Raw genomic sequence first — 22649 nt, 5'->3', positions numbered from 1 at the left:
ATCCATTAGAGATGCAGGCTGTGTGTGAGCAGGGGCTGCAGAGAAATTATTTTTCTGGGAGAAACAATGGCTAGAGACACTCTCAGAAGATCTGGGCATATGGCCTATGGTGCTCCAGCCGGGCTTACCACATTCTGCCATCAGAGGAAAGAGGCAACTGATTATGTTTGCTTATTATACACCCCTTTGTTGCCGCAATTTCTAAAACCACTCAGATTGCCTGACGCACACAAATACAGACTTTGAAGTCTTCTCCATGAGTATTTCCGTCTGTTCCAACGCACTGACCCCCTTCTCTGACCTCGGAGGACACCATATGTCTTTATTTGAACATTTCAAAGTCCTGAACTACTCTTTCCTTTGGGCTTATGCTGTCTTCACTAGGTTACGAACACTCAGACATTGATGTCACCCACAGGGCCTGTGCTCAAAATGTTAATGCTGAAAATCTGTAAGAAATAAATTTAAGACTTTGGATACCAGACTCAGAAGTCCATGGGTGGACCACATGGCGGGAAATACCAGATTCCAGGGGAATTGAAGAATTTCGGGGTTGGAAGGCTTGTCTGATCCAACCACCTATTTTTCCAGTGTTAAAATCCTTGCCACAACATCTCCACCAAGTATTTACCCAGACTGGGTTAGAACACCTCCAGTGAGAGGGAATGCTGGATCTCTAAGCAGGTCTTTCATCTATGGACTGTTCTGGCTCATAGACATGTGTCTTTCTATGACCTTATCCTGCCTCTGTGTAATAACCCTTCATATATTTAAAAACAGCATTAAGACTTCAAGGAGTAGCCTTGGGTTGCGGTCATGCCTCTCCATTTCCTCCAGCCATGTCTCACATGGAATTTTTTCTTTTGGAAGTCCCTTCATCATCCCCTTTACTCTTCTCTGAATGGGCTCTAACTGAGCTTTCTCAAGCCATAGAGTTGCAAACTGAATGCCCAGTGTATGAGGTCTGATCGGTGCAGATTAGATCCCTCTTGATCTAGTTGCTGCCTACCTATTCATGCAGCCTAAGAGCACATTCACTTTTCTGGGCAGTCACATCACATAGTTGATGAATGCTGAACCCGTTTGTCGACTAAAACCCCTAAACCTGATGGCAGAGTGATGGTTTTTGTTTTAAAGATGGTGCGACTGAGGGACTTCCCTGGTGGCACAGTGGTTAAGAATCTGCCTGCTAATGCAGGGGACATGGGTTCGAGCCCTGGTCCCGGAAGATCCCTCATGCCACGGAGCAAATAAGCCCATGAGCCACAACTACTGAGCCCATGTGCCACGACTACTGAAGCCCGCACACCTAGATCTTGCACTCCACAACAAAGACAAGCCACTACAATGAGAAGCCCACTTGTTGCAACTAGAGAAAGCCCATGCGCAGCAACGAAGACCCAAAGCAGCCAAAAATAAATTAATTAATTATTTTAAAAAACAAAGAAAAAGATGGTGTGACTGAATCATATCTCTCCCACCTTGTGCTTTTGCCATTGGTGTTTTGGATTTTGGCAAGATCTCAAATGTAATTCTGTTAGATTTTATGCTTGTTAGATTCAGTTCATCTTTCTCAACTGTCACTATCTTAATGGATCCCAACTGGTGGCTCAGTGTACTCAATGACCTTCCAAATTTTGTTGATATTTTAAGTTTTCAATCATAATGTAATCTAAATAACCTATAATGTTGGTTTTGATTATTTAATTTATCTGAGATTTACTTAGAAGAGCATTTTAGGGACTTCTCTGGTGGTCCAGTGGTTAAGACTCTGAGCTCCCAGTGCAGGGGGCCTGGGTTTGATCCCTTATCAGGGAACTAGATCCCGCGTGCTGCAACTAAAGAGCCCCCATGCTGCAACTAAGGAGCCCACATGCCACAACTAAAGCTCCCATGTGCCATGACGAAGATCCTGTGAAGCCAATTAAATAAAATAAATAAATATATTTTAAAAAAGAAAAAAAGGAAGAGCATTTTAAAAAATACATAAACTGTTGGTTTCTAGTTTTATTGTATTATAGTAAGAAAACATACTGGTAAGGGATTACTTTTTGGAATCTGTTAGCCTTTCCTTTGTATCCCCATATTGTCAATTTTTACATAAGTTCTATAACAAGAATGTGTATTCTACTGCAAGGCACACAGCTCCACATTCATCTCTTAAATCAAGCTTGCTGGTTGATGGTTTCAAATACTTTGTATATTTGATGTGCTTTTTGCTTGACTGATATGTCAAATTTGAGATAAGTTTGTTGAAGTCTTCTAAAACTCTTTTAAAGTCTTGTTTTTATCAAATTTTCTTTGTTTTTCTAAGTTTCTGCTTTTTGTGTTTTGCTATGTTGTTTGGCACATACAGGTTTATATTTGTTGTATCTTCTCTATAGATGGACCTTTTTTTTTTATTACTACAAAATATTCTTCCTTATCTCCCTTAATTCATGCCATTGGTAAACATGTTGAATACAACAAGAAGAACAGTCTGTAATAGAGCTCTCTGAGCTATTAATTAATTACATGTGAGCATAAATATGCAACCTGTCTTCTATTAACCACTCTGAAAACACTCCCTTCCCCCAGGGCAGTGTCTAATGATTTCATTCTATGATATCTATGCCTAGTTATTTTGAACAACAGAGGGAGGAGGAGACAGAGAAGAGATAGATAAGAGAAGGGAGGGAAAGAGACACGAGTTCTCAGGGGGACGGGGGACATATGTGTGAAGGAGCCAGGGAGAGTGAGTAAGAGTCATGAGCCCTAATTATTTATCCTCTCCTTTCTGTCTCACTATGATAGCTGGGGAGCCTCTCTTGTGTAGTCCAGGGTAGTGTAGGTCTTAACCCCCTGCTGACACCTACAGTTGGCTCCGAGTTCATTAGACCCAGAGTGAGAAGGCCTCGGTTCAAATCCTGCTTTTGACATTTATAAGCCTTCTGGCCTTGGACAAGTCATATTACCTCAATGAGCTCGAGGTTTTCTGTATCTGGAAAACCAGATGGTAATACCTGCATTAGAAAGAAGTCATGTGTAAAAAAAAGGGTACACATGAACTTATCTACGAAACAGAAATAGAGTTACAGATGGAGAAAACAAACTTATGGTTACCAGGGGGTAAGGGGTGAGGGATAAATTGGGAGATTGGGATTGACATATACACACCACATATATAAAATAGGTAACTAATAAGGACCTACTGCATAGCACAGGGAACTCTACTCAATACTCTGTAATGGCCTATATGGGGAAAGAATCTAAAGAAAGAGTGGATATATGTATATGTATAACTGATTCACTTTGCTGTACACCTGAAACTAACACAACATTGTAAATCAACTAGACTCCAATAAAAATTTTAAAAAAAGAAAGAAATCATGTGGACTTAGTAAGATCATGCATGTGGAAATGTCTAGCAGACCCATTACGTCACCACCAGCATTAACAAGTATTGACTGACTGCTTCATAAAACAACATTCTGGGTAACAATTTAGACTTACCGAATGGTCTCTGCCCACCAGGAATTCAGCATTTATGAACTCCAAGTCCACGCGTAAGTGGCGTGGAGGAAAGGAACAGGCAGAAGAGGCCACACATCACCCCACGGTGCCAACCCCACCCCATGGTGCCTTCCTGAGCTCCAGCTGACATAATTCTGTGACCACACAACCTTGGCTGAGTTAAGTGGAGGAAGCTACCTGCTCCGGCAGTGGGGCGGGTGTAGAGTTATCAGGGGAAAAGTTAAGAAAGGCTGAGTCCAGGAAAGGGAGATTTTCAACAGTGGGGGGAAGGAGAACAATTATATACTGAGGATGCTGCAAGGGTAGTGATGGATTTGGAAAGGATGGAACCTACTGAAAGCCAGGGTGAAAGGCCCAGGTCTGACCTCGAGGATGCAATGCCACCCAGGACGTCTGACTGTGGTGGATGCCCCCTCTCAGAAGGATGACTCTGTGTGTGTGTGTATGTGTGTGTGGGTGTGTAGTGTGCACGTGCATGGTATCGGGGTACTGGAGATCTAAGGATGGGACACGTGGGAAGCAAAAAGGGCTGGGAATAGTGATGCTCATGTGAATACAAGGCTTAGGTTCAAAGAGGCCTTCAGAGAGAATTTGCAGCGAGCAAGGACTTTCCCTGCCAGCCTCCCACAGGTACTGTGGAAATTAATTAAGCTTCACAAAGTGCATTGCACACAGAGAGTCAAGGTGCCGGGCTAGAGCAGAGCATTAATACTCAGTTCCACCGGGGTTCCAGCTAATGGCACACAGGCCGAGCCTTTCTGCTATAGAATATTACTTGGTCAACATATTTTTTTCCTGTTCCCTCTCTCCTTTGCCTTCACTTAGGAACAAAGGGTCTCAGAAAGTCATCTGGTCCCACCTCTAGGTTCTAGGCAGGGTGTGCTGAAATCATTCCAGGAAAAAAAGTAGCGTCTTCCTTCCCTAAATGAAAGGATAGTCTTGACCTTGAACAGAACAAATGGCATTCTTCTACAGTTTAGATAAATTTCAGAAGCTTGAACTCAAAGCAGAGCTTCAGAAATGGCCACTGGCCTTGGAGAGCAGTCGCTCTGATTTCATGTGTTTCCGTGTGGACCGACAGTGGTCTGATGCATAGGACTCCAGTTTGCAAAGCCTGGGGAAAGGCAGATGCAGAGAGAGGAAGAGTTCCCCTCCCAACACAGACAAGTGTCCTGTATCCCATGTGAAGGAAGTGAGGGTCGGGGCAGTGCAAGTGGCCAGTGTGTGGTCACCTGGTTCCCTGGGCCAGAGTGGGGGAAGAATCCAGGCCTCAACTCCCGCTCCATGTGCATCTACAGTACCACACTGCCCTCCCAGCATCCTCAGTTTTAAGACAAATATCATACGATATTGCTTATATGTAGAATCTAAGAAAAAAAGATACAAAAGAACTTATTTACAAAACAGAAATAGAGTCACAGATGTAGAAAACAAACTTATGGTTGCCAGGGGGAGAAAGGGGGGGGGGATAAATTGGGAGATTGGGATTGACATATACACACTACGGTATATAAAATGGATAACTAATAAGGACCTACTGTACAGCACAGGGAACTCTACTCAATACTCTGTAATGATCTATATGGGAAAAGAATCTAAAAAAGAGGGGATATATGTATATGTATAACTGATTCACTTTGCTGTACACCTGAAACTAACACAACATTGTAAATCAGCTATATGCCAATAAAAATTTTTAAAAAAGAAAAAGAAGGAAAGAAAAAAAAAAAAAAAAAAACCTGACAACTCCAAACCTCTGCATTTAGGATTGTCAGCATCCAAATTCCACCTGGCATCTGTCAATTGTGGAGTGAGCACGCCCTGGGGTGAGGAATGGGGCCGAATGTCTGGAGGTTGCCCCCTTTCCCGGGTCTCCCCCGCCCCTGCCCCTCATGCTCTGATCACGGAGTGAAGACCCTGGGCCAGAAACATCTCAATGAGTCTGCTATTTGCCGGAGAAGAAAATGGAAGCAAGTTCAGCCTCCGCCAGCTTTGCCGTGGGGATGAGAACAGTCATGAGGGACTCAGACTCACCACTGCCCCCTGCCGCCTTCCCCACTCAACTGCGGTCTCCGGCTGCAAAGGGAGGCTCTTACTAGAAAAACCCACTTAGGGTTCCCTTGTTCCCCTGAAATCAGTCTCTCTCAGTCTCTCTAATGCCTCTCTGTCTCTGTCTCTGTCTCTGTCTGTCCCTCTCTCTCTCACATGCACACAGCCCCACACGATTAGGGTAGCGGTGAATGAAAGGCAAACAGAAGAGTTTGTAGAAAATTCTGCAAAGGCTGCAAAATCGCCAATTGGATTTTCAAGATGGATGGTTTCTCCCTAATTAGATTCTGCTGCCTTGTATAAACCAACTTTGCAGCTTTATCCCATCCTATAAAGCAAACCATTTCTCATCAGTCAAGTTTACAGATCATGCCCGCGGCGCACGCAGAGCACAGATCGACCTCACCTCTCCATCTGCTCTCAGGGCCAAGTTATCAATGTGCTTCCACCTCCGATAATCATATACCAATAAAAAGACACGTGCGTGACTAAGCTGTGGCCTTATGGCCTAGAGCCCTCCCCAGGAACTTCCCTCCACTCTGAGAACAGGAGTGGAATTATAGACTGGAAGGGCTCCTGGGTGTGCCTTTTGCAGGCTGGTACCTTCTGGAAGAACAGGCTAGAGCAGCATTTCTCAGCGGGGTCTGGGGTCTGCCTGCATCAGAACCCCTGGGGAACGTGTGCTAAGATGCACATTGCTGGGTCCCCTGCCCCCAAAACACACTGATTTAGACCCCCTGGAGGAGGGACCTGGGAATTTACTCTTTAATCAAGAGTCCCTGGTCATTCAGAAACAAGCTAACATTCAAGAACCACACAGCTAAGGCTCGCCACAAGTGGTACGTAAGGGCCACCTGCCATACGTACGATGCTTTAATTGCTGCCCTACCTGGAAGCAAGGCCAAGGAAATGATGACCTCCCCGCCCACACACACACACACACACACACACACATCACAGAACACCAGTTCTCAGGCTTGTGTCAGGTGCCGGGATCACAGTTGGGCTGCCTGTCAGGTTGTGAGACACATTCCCTCCTGGTCTGGACACCCTTGCAGGGCCAAGGAAAATTGGTCTAGACAGAAAGCAGCAGGATAGTGGCTGGGTGGGAGCTGCAAGCGAAGCCCTCCCAGAGCCCCACCCTCCATGCTCCCGAGAAGCTGCCCGAGGCCTGACTCATTTGGACGAGGAAAGACTGTGCAGAGGAGGGACTGATGCCAATGAGGGTGTGGGGAGCATCGCGAAACTTGTCAAGGCCAAGGGTGGTCCACGGAGGACGCAGAACAGGATACTGAGCTGCAGAAGACTGAGAGAGGGCTGCCTTTGATCTCGAAAGCACTTTTCTTCACAGAGCTCAAAGCACTCCCCAGACACAGCCTAATCCATTCTTACCCCCATCCTCTGGGTTAGCTCTTGGTAAGGAACTCAACCAGGGCAACTCCTCTGGCAGATTCCAACTCTGGTCCAAAGTCAGAATCCCTCGGGATATTTTATACGCACAGACTTGGAGCCCTCACCCTAGACCAAGGCAACGGGGCCCTCCTGGAGTAGGGCCCCAGCATCCCCTACTGGTGAAAGGTCTGAAGTTCCTGCTGCCTCCAGGCAGTATCGTTTCTACACGGGGAGAGCTCAAGTTTTTTTTTCCAGATCAACATAATCGGGCAGAGTGCTTTCAGTGGCAAAGGAATTCGTAGATCTGACGGCCAGAAGTTCCTCCTCACGTCAAACCATGTCTCCCATGGTAAAATGTAAGGCTCGCCAGCCCTCTGCATGGTCCACGCAGAGAAAAGCAGCTCGGTTGCAATCTGACCCCCTCCTCCTCCGAGGGAAGTGGAGGGAATGCAGTCCACTCTGGAGGTGCCGCAGACGAGCTGGGCACCAGCCCAGGGCCCTGCATTCCACCTGGCCCCCACCTCACCCCGCCGGGCCGTGGCTGCTTCTCGGTGCACAGGCACCAGCGTCAAACACTGAACCCAGAGTCTAACTCAGATCTGAGGTTTTCTCAACTTCCGTCCCAAAGGCAAGAGGGTGGGAGGTTGACGGCCCCCAGGCTTGCTTCTTTCCCCTGCTCCCGATACACAGGGTCAGAAAATAAAATCCACGGCCTGGAGTTGCTTCTGACACTGCCCTAGAGCCTGGGCCTCTGGACATCAGCTTCAAGATGTCAAGCCCAAGCACTGCCCCCGCTGCATCCTCCTCCCTCCTAGAGGCTGGAGGTGACCCTGGAGGATGCTGTAGGGGGGCCTTTCTCACTCACTGCAGTGAAACTGTAACCCTGAGGGACACGGCCAGCCTGGGGACCTGGGAGCAGGACTCCCCCCAGGTCGGTCGCAAGTCTCTGGGCCCCATGGGACAGAGAAACGAGGTGTGTGGTTCGGAAAAGGGGGAGGCAGCTGAGGCCACTGCTGCCAATGGCCACGCTGTCAGGTGCTTCAACAGCACGGGGATTTCCTGGTCGGCTTTGCGGCAGAATTTTTACAGCTCTGCCTCACTGGTGTGATCATAAACTCCTCAAAGACGGGGACGCTGTGCTCCGTTGGCTCAGCTCAGCCTGGCACAGAGTAAGTGCCCGTTACGTGCCAGCTACTAGTCACATGCGACTGTACCCTGGTGCCCAGCCCTGGGCTGCGCACAGCAGTCAAGTCTCGTCGCCCTCTCTGGGCCAAGCGCTCATTTCCCAGATGGAGTGACGTGTTAGCCCCTGGACTGAACAGCCTGCTCGTGGCGGAGCCTGGGAGATACTCTGACAGTCAGGGCTCCCCAGACTGCAGCCCGAGTCAAACGATTCCCCAGACCTTCCTTTCTCTCCCTTCACCAGCCAGAGTGTGCCCCTCCTGCAAACAAGCCCAAACCCCGAACTCGCCTCCTAGATGTCCCAGAATCACTTAGCCTCATGCTGAGCCATTTGTAAAACCTCCCATCTAACTATTCTGTATCCCATTGGGGTTTCAGTTTTTTCTTTGACTTCTAAGCTGCAAGGACCTCCAGGGATCCCCTGGTCCAGGTAGAACCCAGAAACAAGATGTGAACAACCTTTTTTCTTTCTTTAACAGAAGAGAAGAGAACACAAGAGACTCTAAGAGAAGACCTCAGAGCCCATCACATGTCACGAGGGTGAACACATTTCATGAAACTTTTGTCTCAGTTATTCACACACACAAGTGTGTGGGAGCTGCAAAGTCAAGCGCGTGTCTTCTGGCCAGTCACAATCAGAAAGTGTGAACAACACCAATCCCGTTCTCGAATGTTGCCAGTAAGGAAACAGATGCACAGAGAGGTAAAGCACATTGCCTGAGGTCACACAGCTGGTCAGTGGCAGTGCCTGGGCAGGACATCCGGTTTCTCCTGTCTCCTGTCTTAGTGCTCTGCTCGCTACAGGTCTCTGGGAAAAGGATTGCCAGAGAGCTCAGTGACCCCCGAGCCCACCCAAGCCCCCCCGGCCGGAGTGGACCCCATCAGCTGACCTGGGGCAGGGGTAGCTGGCAGGCATATGAACGGAAGATGGGCACAGAGGGCTAGAACTCCTGGCTGAGCTAGTTTCGACCATGCAGCTGAGAGTGACCTTGACTTTCAGCTCAAGAACTTTTTAACCATCATTAAATTGGAACAAAAACACGAATGGAGGCCACTTAGAGATGGATGTATGGCCCAAGAGGCTCTGCAGTAAGTCTCTCCCTGCGGAGGTGCAGGCCAGCAGAGGGGCCCCCTGCAGGTAAGATTCTGGGCCCTGAGCTCGGTCACTGCAGGCATTCAGGCCCTCGTCTCCTTATGAAACAAGGGAGCCGTCCCCTCTGGGGGTGCCCCCTGACTTTCACTGTGGCCCCTTGGGGTGATCAGTGCTGGACTCAGAGAGGGGGGTGGTGAGGGGCAGAAAATAAGCCTCATTTTACACGTGGGAAAATTGAGGCTCAGAGAGGCCAAGAGACCAGAGCAAGGTCACAGAGCTAGCTGGTTGGAGAGCCACACATGACTCTGACCCAGAGCTCCTGATTCCCTGGGTCTGCTTCTCACATCCACACAAGAGGCACCTGGACATCTTGTTAAAACGCAGAGTCAGGGGCTTCCCTGGTGGCGCAGTGGTTGAGAATCTGCCTGCCAATGCAGGGGACACGGGTTCGAGTCCTGGTCTGGGAAGATCCCACATGCCGCGGAGCAGCTGGCCCTGAGAGCCACAACTACTGAGCCTGCGTGTCTGGAGCCTGTACTCCACAACAAGAGAGGCCGCGATAGTGAGAGGCCCGCGCACCGCGATGAAGAGTGGCCCCCGCTCGCCGCAACTAGAGAAAGCCCTCGCACAGAAACGAAGACCCAACACAGCCAAAAAATAAATAAATAAATAAAAAATTAACTAATTTTTAAAAAACCAAAAAAAACCGCAGAGTCGGTAGGCCTGGAGCGAGGCCTGAGGCTCTGCATTCCTGAGAAGCTTCCAGGTGATTCCGAAGCTTCTGGTCCGTAGACTAGACTTCGACAGCAAAGTTCTACACTGTGTTGTCTGGAAGGATAAAGGGATCCTTATACGTCACCTCCAACTCTCCACTTCAGCCAGGCAAATCCTCCAAGACTCACCGACATATTTATTTAAAATAGTTATAAATGTTATTATTTTAATGTCCATTGAATACTTACTAAGTGCCAACACTGTTCTAAATGCTGACATGTAATCCTCACAGGTCTATGAGACGGGTATTACCATCCCTATCTTACACATAAGGAAGCTGCAACTCAGAGAGATTAAGTAACTTGGCCTAAGTCACACAGCTAGTAAGCAGCAGAGCCAAGATTCGAACTCAGCTCTGACTCACAGCTTATTCAGCTCAAGGCTCTACAGCGTATACCCTCAGCCCCTCTCTCCCAGCCCTGGGAGCCTCGCCCCAGAATGCTCTGAACACTCCTCTAGCCCGACCGTGTTCCCTCCAGCACCACACCGCCACGATTTCTCATCATTCAGGGTCCTAAAGGTCCTCTTCCAGACCTGTGTATACCCAGTGGGCCTCAGCAAGTTATTTTAGAGTTGATGGGGAGGAGGCGTGAGACGAAAGGGAGCTCAGGGTGCTGCGTGGGCAGCGGTCCGCACACGTGGTCATCGCTCTCTAAATTAGGGGCTTGTGTGCTTTCTTGTGGTCTCTGTTGGAATCGCCGAGGATTTCTATGGAACATGGGCAAATCTCCGGGTGGGACAAGGGGCCCGGGGAGGACCTCCTCAGGGTGCTTCCGAGCTCGTCCCCCACCCAGCCTGCGTTCTGGCTGAGGCTTCAGGATGGTAAGCTGTCCTGAGTTACCCTGTGGGTCACAAAATCGGGCTCCTTGCTGTAATGTTCGCTGATGAGTGTGAACAAGCACAGCGTCCCGCTGGCACACTCGTCCTCACAGGCCAAGGGACACCCACCTGGCGGGCCCGCACCTGCGGCGCCCGGGGCCTGGCCAACTCGGGCTTGGCTCCCAAGCAGCCTCTTCAGGGCCCAAGCACATTGCCTGGTGCGGCGTCCTCCAGTACAGGAGGAGTTCTAGAAAGCACTAAATATCTGGAGAGACCCCGGGGCCAAGAGGGCAGCAGGAGAAACTTAAGACCATGACGGGAGTGAGAGGGCAGGAGGGCCGGGGGCTGGTCCAGAGATGGGGGTAGGTCCCATAGGCCGGGGCCTTACTGCCCCGGGGCAGACAGAGTGGTTTCTAATGGGTCTCGGGCACCAGACCATCTTGCTCTGAGTCCTGGCTCTGCGCTTACACACTGTGTGTTCTGGGGGCGTGTTACTTCCCCTTTCAGTGCCTCGATTTCCCCATTGGTAAGTTGTGGATAATGATAAATACCCAAATGGGTTGTGTGGGAATTTAGGATAGTGCCTAGCACATGGCGAGGGCCTAATAAATGTGAGCGGGGGCTTAGAAATAGATATCCGGTGACAGCCCCGGGCCCGGCCCCCGCTCTGGCGGATGGTCGTAAGGTGGCATCACCGAATATAAGACGGAAGAGGTGTGTCTGGTTTGCACGCGTCTGTACAGAGGGCGGCTGAGACTGGTACCCACTTTTTCAGGGCGCACTCCAGCTCGTCCTTCTCCTCATGGGCTTCTAGGAGCTGCGAGAAGATTCTGGTCAGGAAATCCTCAAAGTTGGACAGTAAGTGAGGCTCATCCTTCTTCAGCTGCAGCCAGAGTTGCTTGACGTCATTTTCACTGTGAGAGAAAAAGGAGCATTAGGGTGGGAGCGTGGACGTGAGGCTTCACGGGACACACGGAGGTCCCAGGTGTGACGCCAATGGCTAGAGCATGATTATCATCGTCAGTAAGGAACAGCAGTGGCTGACATTTATTGAGCGCTTGCTGCATGCTGGCTGCTTTATGCACATTTGCTCATTTGACCTTCCAGTGAGGCAGGTGCCGCTAACACCCCCGTTTACGGGTGAGGGGACGGATGAAGAGGGGGGAGGTGAGCGGCCTCAGGTCACTCAGCTGGGAAGTGATGAAGCCAGGAGTCATGCTGGCCTCCTAATGGCCACACTCAACAGCTTTGCTTTCTGTCTCCCGCGCTGAGCTGGTGGTGGGGAGCACACAGAGCCGCGGGCCAGGAGCATCTCCAAATGCCAGGAGGAAGCGGGAGGACAGGAGCCCAGTGCGCGTGAGGACAGATGCCGTGGAGCTGAAGGAGTGAGCCTGCTGCCCCCAGGAAGGATGGGCCTCACAGCTGAGAGGGAAGGACGTGGCATCTGATGGATGGCAGGAGGCAGCTGTCACCGCAGGGAGAGGAAGGGAAGATGCAGCAGCCCACTGGGGCCTGGAGGCAGCGGGCGTGATGAGAGGAGAGAGCAAGGGAAGGAGCAAGTCTGAGAGATGTGTGTGCACACACGGAGAGACGGGTGGAGAGTGGGGAGGACGGAGGCCGGCAGAGAGGCACAGACACAGAGGGACGTGCCTAGAACTGCTCCCTCCCCAACAGGCACGCTGGCGCTCAGCAGAGGAGACACACGGGTCACGGTGATCAGGGAGGGGAGGGCCGGGAGGCGGCACACCCATGGACCTGCTCTGCCTCTGGAGAAACTCAACAGTCTACAGCCAGTGATCAAACAGACAGCCAGAGGGTGACCTGATTTCACTCATTAAATTCTAAAACCACTTTGATCTGAAGGTAGCTACAACTAGGGACCCTCAGGGTAAAGAATAAAATCCCTTGTGCTGTGTAACAAGCACTATATCTGAGAAATTTTACTCAAAAGTGATACTTGATAGTGCCATGTTAGTAATGTGCCTGGGGTGTAAATGTTACTCTCTGCACCCAGCAGAGAAGAGGCCCACCGAGAAATGAACCTACTTCTGGTCAGTTATCTGATCATCTATCCAATCATCCCTCCTTCCCTCTTTCCTTCCCTTGCTCCATTCCATCCAAACATCCACCAACTCATCTAGACCATCCATCCATCCACCATCCACCCTCCCATCCATCCATCCATCCTCGCATCCATCCATCCATCCTTCCATCCATCCATCCATCCATCCATCCATCCACCCACCCACCCATCCACCCTCCCATCCATCCAACCAACCATCCATCCATCCACCCATCCTCCCATCCATCCACCCAAGTATTTATTATTTGTTGAAAACCTAGCACTGATCTGGATGACATGAGAGATCTAGGAAATGAGAGAAGGGGAGGTAAGGAGCCTCCTGTTTCCCAGAATAATTTCCATTTTGCCCCATACAGAACATGCTGTGGCTGTGGCTCTATTGGGCTGTAGATACAATGGGGATTGCACAAAGGGTTCCAAGATAAAGGGTCTCTGGGAGATACCACGATGACTTCCCATCACTGTGGCAGGTTGCCCCTCATAAGGTAAATGTATTATAAAATCAAGATGCACCTTGCTGACCGAGGTCTGTCTGTTCCCATCCCCTGCGTTCCTGCTGGAGCCTGGCAGAGAGCCATTAGGGTGAGAGCCTCCAGTGAGATTTGCAGACCTACCTGACGCTCTTCCAAAGCTATCTGAACCTCCTAGTCATGGCCACATCACCTCCCCACCAGATTTCTGGAGAAGGGATAAGTCTCTCAACACTGGATGAAAAATAAGCCAAGGCCGATTAGCTGCCAAATCACTGAGCCAGTCGAAGCACCGAGAAAAGCCGGGAGCCCAGGTGTTCCGTCTACCACTTCCGGACAAAGCCAAGGCCACTCTCTTGGAAGGATACAAGGGTGCAGGGTGAGAAAGGGTTCTGGGTGGTCAGTCCATCCATCTCCCTGCTTCCAGAACAGCACACAAACCATCTTGGTCGGTGAGATCTTTAAAGACCTCTGAAGTTTTCCAGCCTCCTCTGTTTCCTCCTCTGGGGTCCTGCAGTCTGGACAGTTTTCCCTCACGCTGCAGCAAAAGCCCACTTCCGTCTTGTTTAACTTCAAGGAGGATGACAATGGCCGGCACCATCTTCTGTGTGTCGCTTTTTATTGACCACTCTTGGAACCTTCCCCAGAGCCTTCTGTTCTCCAGGAGCTCTCGTGTTGGCTTGGCCCTGCGCGGGCCTTTGACTGACGTCCTCAGAGAAACCTCTGGTGAGCTCTGATTTGAGAGCCCTGCCAGGAGGGTGGCGGCCCAGAAGTGATGGGCGGGCAGAGAGACGCCTCTCTTTCATGACAGTGCCTTGGCTCGCCCACACTGCCCTCTCCTGCCCCCTCCTCCAGGACGAGCCTTCACGGGGTCGTGGGCATGGTCACTGGGCTCTGGCCTCTTGTCCTTGGAGAAATGGAGCTAGTGTCCCCTCTGGCTTGCCCAGGCTTCTGCCAGGCTGTCTCAACTCTGCCACAACCTAAAAGATGCTGGGAGCTACACATACTTTCTTGGCCTGCATGTTGTGTGACGGCCCCTCTCTCTTGCTTCCCCTTTATCATTTTCCTCCACAGTCTTCTTCCCAAGCTCCAGACACATCAGCTCCAACCATCAGGCCATTCCCCCCCTCACTCATGAAACACACACCCAACCCAAGACCTGGAGACCCCAACACAAAAAAAGCAAAAAAGGTGATGGGAAAGGGGCAGAAGTTATTCCATGATTTTCGGGCGACTCTCTGGTTTCCACTAGCTACAACATCACTTGATTTCATTTCATTTCATGGCAAAGGTCTGGGTTTACATCTATGCGTCTCTTTCTCACAAAACACTTTTTGCAAAAAAGAAAAAAAAATGGGGGTATTACGTTTGGTTTGAAGTTGCAGCCACCTAAAATTTTCAGCTGAGTTACTGATCACCCAAGTGATGGGCTGGTAAAAACAGGTTCACCTCCCACCTTGGCTTCCAGAACAGGTGTGGTTCGGCTCAGGGGTCTGATGTGCAGACGCGTCCGTGTGAGGTGGCTTTGGCAGGAGCACAGCACGTGGGACGCACTGCAGCCCCAGAGACCCAGCGGCGGTGGAGATGCTGGTGAGCTGATGGTGACAGGAAGCCTTAGGCGCGACGCGCCGAAACCCTCAAGGGTTTCAACCCTTGCACAGCCCTCTGATGGGCGGGCAGCCCTCAGGGAGCAAGGCCAACCCAAGCACTGTACTGATTATGGACAACAGGGGGGTGAGGAAGGAGTGTGGGAGATCAGGGGATAGGAGCGTTTCCCGTGAAAATAATGTAAAAAGCAGAGGCAGAGCCCTAGACCCTGACGCAGACAGGTCATGGCCAAGGGCAGGCTGCATGGAGCCAGTGGCCTAGCTGGAAGCAGGGACCCAGGGCTTGGCTGAGGGCTGAGTAGGCATTAAGGTTGGACAGAACAGATGGAGAGGTTGCCCCTAGGCTGGGCTCCATCCCCCAAATCACAGTCACCACTTACTCTTCCAAAACCTTTTGGGCTCCAAGCCTGTCCATCAGCGTCTGGAACTGGGCTTCCTCATCTTTGTCCACGTCACCCAGCTCCTCATCCCCTCTGGTCTGATACACCTTCTCTTCCCGGAGCTGGGTCACGTGCTCACCAGTGTCTTCCTGACTTGGCTTATTCTGGCTGAAGAAGAAGTGACCTGGGGGATGCACGGGCGCAAGGATCTGGATTAGGCAACACTCACCCAGGAAGACCTTTGCTTCCTCAGTTGCCAGGAATCAACTGAGGTTCAGCTGAGCGGAGAAAAGGGGAGGCCAGACTCCCTGTAGCAAAGATCCCTGGATGCCGTGCTCTGGATTTTACGTCTTTCCTACTTGGATGAGATTCTGCCAGAGATGCTAGAATCTGGGAAAGGCAGAGCACATGGCAGGTACTACGGCACCTTTGTGGTTCTTAGTCTTTTAAAGGCTGGCTTAGAATCATCTCTTCATTGATTTCGTCTCTCAACAAGACCTTTCCCCCCATCGCACTCCAGCAGCCTGCCTGCCTATGCTCCGTGATATCACCTAGTCATCCTGGCCACCGGCATCACTGTGCTTCACATTTACAAGTCAGTTATAAATTCCTGAAGGTCAGGAAAGGCATCAGATACTGCCAAGCAAATACCTGGCACCTTGAAGGAGGCAGATGTATGGTGATTTATCTGACCCATATTTGTTCTAATCAATATCTGATCAGTATTGGATCTGATGGTGTATCTGTTTTTCTTTTTTTTTTTATCTTGTTCATGGATCTCAGTTGTTTTTCCTCCTGGTCACCTTGAGAACGCCTGGTCTATTCAAACCCTTTACAAATTCCTCTGAAAGCTGTTGCCCCTCAACCTGGAGGACTCAGCCACACTCAGGTTGAAACGAGCCATACAAGCCTCCCACTCTGTTGTCCACTGGTATCTCGGCAGAAATGGACAGGCTGGAAATCCCATCTCAGCCCCCTCCTCTTAAACTGAGCTTTCTGCCAGAGCTCCTCTGCTCGTTCCTTGCCATTTTCCAGTAGGAGGGGACCTGGCGGTGACAGCGTGGTGGGCACTGAGGGGGCAGTGGTGTGAGCAGTGGAGATGGACACATGAAAAGAGACCAAATGACCCACAGCCTGGAAACTTCAGGAGGCAGGAAAGCTTGTGCTTCATGGACCCTCAGAGCTGGTGGGGCAGGGATGCCCCTTATATGGCTTTAGGCCAACCCATACCCTGGGGCCCCAGCATCCACCAGAACTTACTAAATCCAGTGGTGAACTCCGCTGGGGTCAGAAAGCCATTGCCGTCAGCATCCAGGGCATCAAACACATCCTCCAGGTCCTCCAGGCTGAGGGGCAGCTCCTTATGGAGCCTCTGAAAACAATCCAGACCGCACTGGTTAACACTGCTCATCACGGACGGCTGCCCAGGGCCGCAGCGCCTTCCGCCCCCGCCGACAAAAGCCGGAAGCCAGATTCTGAAGCTTCACCACCCTTCTCCTCCTCTCAATATTAGGACGTCCACCATCTCTTGGTTGCCTACTCATGTGGTAGGCAACTTGCTGGATGATTTATAAGTAAATATGTGTATATTTATTACTATATTTATATATAATTTATTACATATATGTTTGCATTTAATTCTCATGACAATTCTTTGAAGTGGGCATTATTATCCCCCTTTTATAGATGAAGCATGATGTTAAATGACCTGTCCGTGCCAGTAAGTGACATGGCCAGGATCAAATCCAGGTCTGACTTCAAAGCTGGCACTGTACACAGCTGTAAAGGACCAGAATTGCATGGGACTGAATCCTGTTTAGGATAATACCTGCACGACACGATGCGGTCAAGGTCAATGAGATGATGAATGTAAAGAATATTGCACAGTGCTTGGCACAGAGAAAGCATTCAGTAAAAAGTATGAGGGAGGTAGAGAAAGAAAGGGGGGAGCAGAAGGTCCCCACCAAGGCCACTGACCCACCAAGGTCACTCAGTGAGTGAATGGCACAGCCAGGTTTCCCTCTGGTTTCACCTGCTCTGCCCAAGCCCCTCCCTCTGTCCCCCTGTTGTCATGCAGGTGTGGGTCACACTCTCAGAAGCCTTCCCTGATGGAGGCCACTCATGTCCCAGGGCTGCAGTTTCTGTGGACACACACTATGGTCCTTTAGCTCTGAAGGGAAGCCGGATAAGGCCACTGGGTGACACGCACCCATCATACCAGCCTGCCCCCCACTCCTGCTCCCTGCTGGCCCGCAACTACTTCCTGAAAAGACATGAACTGCCACTGGCTTAAGGTATGGATAAGAGTATTTGTGTTGGACTTCCCTGGCGGTCCAGTGGTTAAGACTTTGCCTTCCAATGCAGGGGGTGCGGGTTCGATCCCTGGTTGGGGAGCTAAGATCCCACATGCCTCACGGCCAAAAAACCCAAAACATAAAAAAGAAGCAATATTGTAACAAATTCAATAAAGACTTTAACCAAGGTCCACATCAAAAAAAAAAAAAAAACTTAAAAAAAAAAAGAGTATTTGTGTTGTAAAAGGGAACTGGCCAAGATGGGGTGTGAGGTCACTGGACCTGAGTCCTGGGCTGCGCCGGACCACGCAGGGAGAGAGGGGCAGACACTAATGGATGAGGAGCAAAGTGGCTGAGCTGCGGATGCTTCCCTCTGGCCTCTGCCTGATGCACCGGTGGCCCCAGGCCAACATTAATTTGCATCGTTGAAGCAAGTACCCTCTTCTACCCTAATAATCAAAACCTCCCAGTGAAGACTCCCCAGGGGAGTTCATTACAGCCCAGCTGACCCTCCCCCATCCTCCCAGTTCCCCGAGGGATGACTGCACAAAATTGCCGCTGTGGAAGTAGCTGACGGCTGAAGACAAGGACCACGGGGTCACAGGAAGGAAGGTACACGCCCATCTGAACAGTCAGAAAGAGCTGGCAGGTGTGAAAGCCCATAATGTAACTTGCGAGACACTCGGTTTGACCCTCAGGCACCCTTCTAGCTGATAAGCCATAACAATTAATTTGGCAGGTACTTGCATTAAGAGAGCCGATGATGCATTACAACGTGGGGAGACAGGATGATGTGGGAGCCGTTTAGAATCACTGAATTACATAGGAATGAGGTTTTTAAAAAGGAAGGTAAGTGAGAGTGTGTGCAAGGATTCCAGAAGTGCATCTGCTGAGCAAACAGCAGAATCTCTGGCTTATCCACAATCCATAAACCAGCGGTCTCAAAGCCAAAGGCAGAGAATGCAGGGCGAGGATGGAGTCAAGTTTGCAAGCAGGAAGTTCATTAGCTCCATTTGAAGCTAAAGGCATCACATTGGAGGTAGGGTGAAAACCCAAGATTCCAGTCCTTTCCTTGGGATAATCCTGCCCCCCTCCCTACCCTCCGCCTGAATGTGATCTCTAAAATGTGGTCTCTCACACTGTGCTGGACCCAGAAAGGGGCTGAAAGGAATTGCAGAGTCAGTGGGACCCTCAACTTGCCTCTTGGCCAAAACACCCACACGTGGGCACCCTTGCTCTTGTTAGCATCACCCAGGAAAAGCTAGGTCACACCCCACCTCAGGCGCCATCCCTGAATCCAACAACACTTCTGACCCCAAGTCCTTCCCATGCTCTAATCCTATTCCTTGTCTCTGTCTCAAACCGGCTTCCTGCTCTTGCTGTCACTGAAGCTGGGGAGGGCAATATGACATTCTCCAAGTCATACTCCCTCTTCACGTCCTGGCAAAGTAGTACCGAGGGCTTCTCCAGCCTTCTCTGCAAACGGCACATGCCTGATGCCTCAACCTCTCTTTATTGGCCCTATCTGAAAAATCCTTCAGTCTTAATAACCATAATTACCTCTTATTTATCTTTCTTCTCTGGGCCTGCAGAGCCATGTAAAACCAACTTATTCTGCTCTTGTCCCCTGGGTACCTAGCGCTGTCTACATTTTTAACTAAAGGAGCCAAGCCAGGTGGAGAGGGACGTGATGATTCATTCCACAGTGCTGATAACCCGCGAAGCTCTGAGATTTGCCTAAAGTCACAGTGGAGGCCAGGCTGGGATAAAGAAGCAATTTCCCCTTCAGGGCTTCCGCTGTCAGCTAAGGGTTCTCTGTGCATCCATGCATCCTTAATTCCTTTCTCTCACTGCTATCCCACCCCTGCCACCAAAAGTCTGCCCGGCCAGCACCACCCGTGCCAGCCTTCCAGAATCCCGCTTCACGGGTGGATCCTGTCTCCCACTCCCACCTGGAAGAGCAGGTGGTGGGTGGGGAGGTAGTCGGGGAGAAGGCAGGCTCGCCCTCCTCACTCTGCCCACAGCCCAACCAGCGGCTCTTTACGATTCCACACTCCCTCCGACCGTGGCCTCCCTCCACCGCCTTCCAGTTCACTCTAAATTCCTGCTTCCTCTGAACTCTGAGTTCCTGCATCACTTCCCCAGGAAGCCTCTGCAGCCCCCGGCTTAGACCAGTGATCCAGACACCCACAAACACATTTCTTTCGTTCATAAGTCTCACCTCACTTTGTACTTTACATACTGATGGATGCGATTAGTGGATGAATGTCTGCTCCTTCAGTGGCCTGGAAGCTCTGGGAAGAGGGACCCCGTTCATTTCTGTTCACTGTCATGGCCCCAGGATCTAGCCCAATGCTGACAACCAGGCAGTATTTAGATACTTGTTGAACAAGTGAATCAATAAACGAGTGACGAGTGATAGCAGGCGGTCCTGAACTCCTGTCCACGGAGCCCTGGTCTAGACCCCATCCACTCTAGATCCTGACCAGCCCCCGTCCCCCACCCAGGGATGCTGGGCGAGGTCTTATAAACTGGGGCATGGAACAAGAAACAGTCCTGCAAGAGCCATGCTGAGGGCGCAGACTCCTAGAGCCAGGGGAAAACGCTGTCTCCCGCTACACCCCGGCCGGACCCTCTACCTTCCTGGTCACCAGCCCGCAACATGCCTCATGCAGCTTAAAGCCAAGGGTTGCACAGCTTCAAATGCATCTAAGGGAAATGCTTATTAAAGAGAAAACCAGGAGATCCACCTTTACAGCCAGATTAATCTCTCCCTCTTTCCAGGCTCCCAAAGCCTCCTGTTCAGACCCTTCTCCCAGCACCAACCACTCTCTTCCCTGCGGTAGAGCCCAGACGCACCAGACATCTTCAGGATGGGACTGTGAACTCCAGAGGCGGGATCTACCTTGATTCCGCCTGGTGCCTTGATGTGCTTGGTTCAGGCTGACGGCCGGGTGCAGACGGGAGTCTCAACCTCTGCGCTGTTGACATCTCGGGATGAAGAATTCTTTGTTGGAGAGGGAGGTGGGGGAGGAGCTGTCCGTGCTTTACGGGACATTTAGCAGCATCTCCGGACACCACTTAGTAGATGCCCGTGGCATCTCCCTCTCCAGTCATTCCAATCAAGAATGTCCCTAGACAACGCCAAATGTCCTCTAAGAAGCCAAACTGCCCTCGCTCACATAGACTGGACACAAACAAGCGCAGCACCAGCTAGAGACGAATGGAAGGGACCCTCTCCAGCAGAAATGCCCCTTCTTGATCTCTGAGGCAGACAGATGACTTGCACTTGACCTCCCAGTACGACAGCGCAGCCGCTGCGGAAACAGCGTGGGATCCCTCAAAATATTAAAACTAGAATTGCCATATGATCCAGCAATCCCACTCTGGGGTATATACCCCAAAGAACTGAAAGCAGGGACTCAAAGAGCATTTGTATGTCCCTCTCCATAGCAACGTGATTCACACCCAAGGGTGTGAAGCAACCCAAGTGCCCATCGACGGCCAAATGGATAAACAAAATGTGGTAAATAGATAAAATGGAATCTTATCCAGCCCTAAAAAGAGAGGAAATTCTGACATGTGCCACCATGTGGAATCTTGAAGACATTTTGCTAAGTGAAATAAGGCAGTCACCAAAGGACGGATACTGTATGATTCTACTTATACGAGGTCCCCAGAGGAGCCATATCCATAGAGACAGAAAGTAGGATGGTGGTCCTGGGGGCTGGGGGAGGGGGAGGGGGAGTTAGTGTTTAATGGGGACAGAGTTTCTGTTTTGCAAAATAAGGAGAGTTCTGGTGAGGGTTACACAACAATGTGAATGTACTGAAAAGCACTGAAATATTCACTTAAAAATGGTTCAGATGGGGAATTTTGTTACGTGTATTTTACCACAATTTAGAAACATCACAGAGTGGAGGACACTAGGAATTGTGTTAAGACTCGGGGTATAAGTCCCCCCACCCCCAATGACACACACACACACAGTGAGCATTTATGGAGAGATTTCCAGGCCCCAGCTCGGGGCTAAGTGCTCTGCATGTACACACGCGCCTGATTCTCTTCTAACGCTGGGAGTTAGTTATAAATAATTCACAGATGAGGGGCTACAGCTTAGAGGGCTTAAGAGACTTACACAAATTCACATTGCTAGTAAGTGGCAGATTCAGGATTAAAACTCAGGGCAATGTACCACAAAATTCTTTAAGAGTCTCTTTGTTAACCTAAATCAGGAGTCAACTAGCATCCCCTGTAAAGGCCAGATCATGCATATTTGAGGCTTTGCAGGCCTTTGTCACAGCTTCCCAAGTCCGTGTTGTAACTTGGAATCCGCCGTGGATGGTATGAGAAGGAAAGAGGCCGGCTGTGTTCCAATTACACGGCACTCACAGAAACAGCGAGCGAGCCAGGTTTGGCTGGCTGGCCAACTCCTGGATGGTTCTTTACAGTTTGGCTAATTCAGGAATTCCAGGCAGTGTTGCAGGGTGGGTACTTGGCATTGGTAATAACCATTACACTCCTCTAAGAAACCAGGGAAACAGGGTGTATGAGGCTGCTGGTGTCTTCAGAGATCTCCTGCCCGACCTGACCCCATCTCCCTCTCCCTTCACGCCCTCTCCAGCCTGGTCCTCCCGTGTCCCTCTGCCTCTCACTAGGGACCCTCCGGCTCACGACTCTGGTTCTCTAGGGGACCCCTTTCCTGCAAAGCAATCTTCACCCCAGTTCTGCCTGGAATGATCTCCATGGGACACACAGAGGGGTTCATTGTGGAGGAGGGAGTGAGGTCTGGGGGGCCACGGGTGGAGCTGAAGACCCTCCAACCCCCGCCTAAACTCCGCGCTCACAGGTCAATATCATCCATCCAACGTCCCGTAGCAGGACGTCTGCCTGTGCAACCCTAGCTCAGGGCGGCTTGCATCCTGGCCTCGGCCCTGCGGACCTGCTCCTTTCCGCCTGTGGTCCTGCTCGGTCAGGGTGTCTGTTTGCCCAC

General features: G+C 50.6%; 1 protein-coding gene across 2 annotated transcripts in view; it reads right to left on the bottom strand.

Moving 5' to 3' along the window:
• CRACR2A (calcium release activated channel regulator 2A) overlaps positions 1 to 22649 on the bottom strand; it is a 114154-nt gene that overhangs the window by 43938 nt on the left and 47567 nt on the right. For both annotated transcript variants that reach the window (XM_061205881.1, XM_061205882.1), the window contains 3 exons: positions 16623 to 16734; positions 15363 to 15546; positions 11590 to 11736 (listed from right to left, as the gene is read on the bottom strand). In XM_061205881.1, the coding sequence (XP_061061864.1) occupies positions 11590 to 11736; positions 15363 to 15546; positions 16623 to 16734 (443 nt within the window). The remainder of the gene's footprint in view (positions 1 to 11589; positions 11737 to 15362; positions 15547 to 16622; positions 16735 to 22649) is intronic.

Source organism: Eubalaena glacialis, chromosome 11, assembly GCF_028564815.1.
Source record: "Eubalaena glacialis isolate mEubGla1 chromosome 11, mEubGla1.1.hap2.+ XY, whole genome shotgun sequence".
Taxonomy (NCBI): Eukaryota; Metazoa; Chordata; class Mammalia; order Artiodactyla; family Balaenidae; genus Eubalaena; species Eubalaena glacialis.
Note: the sequence above shows the minus strand (reverse complement) of the source record. Positions and strands in the feature narration are given on the sequence as shown.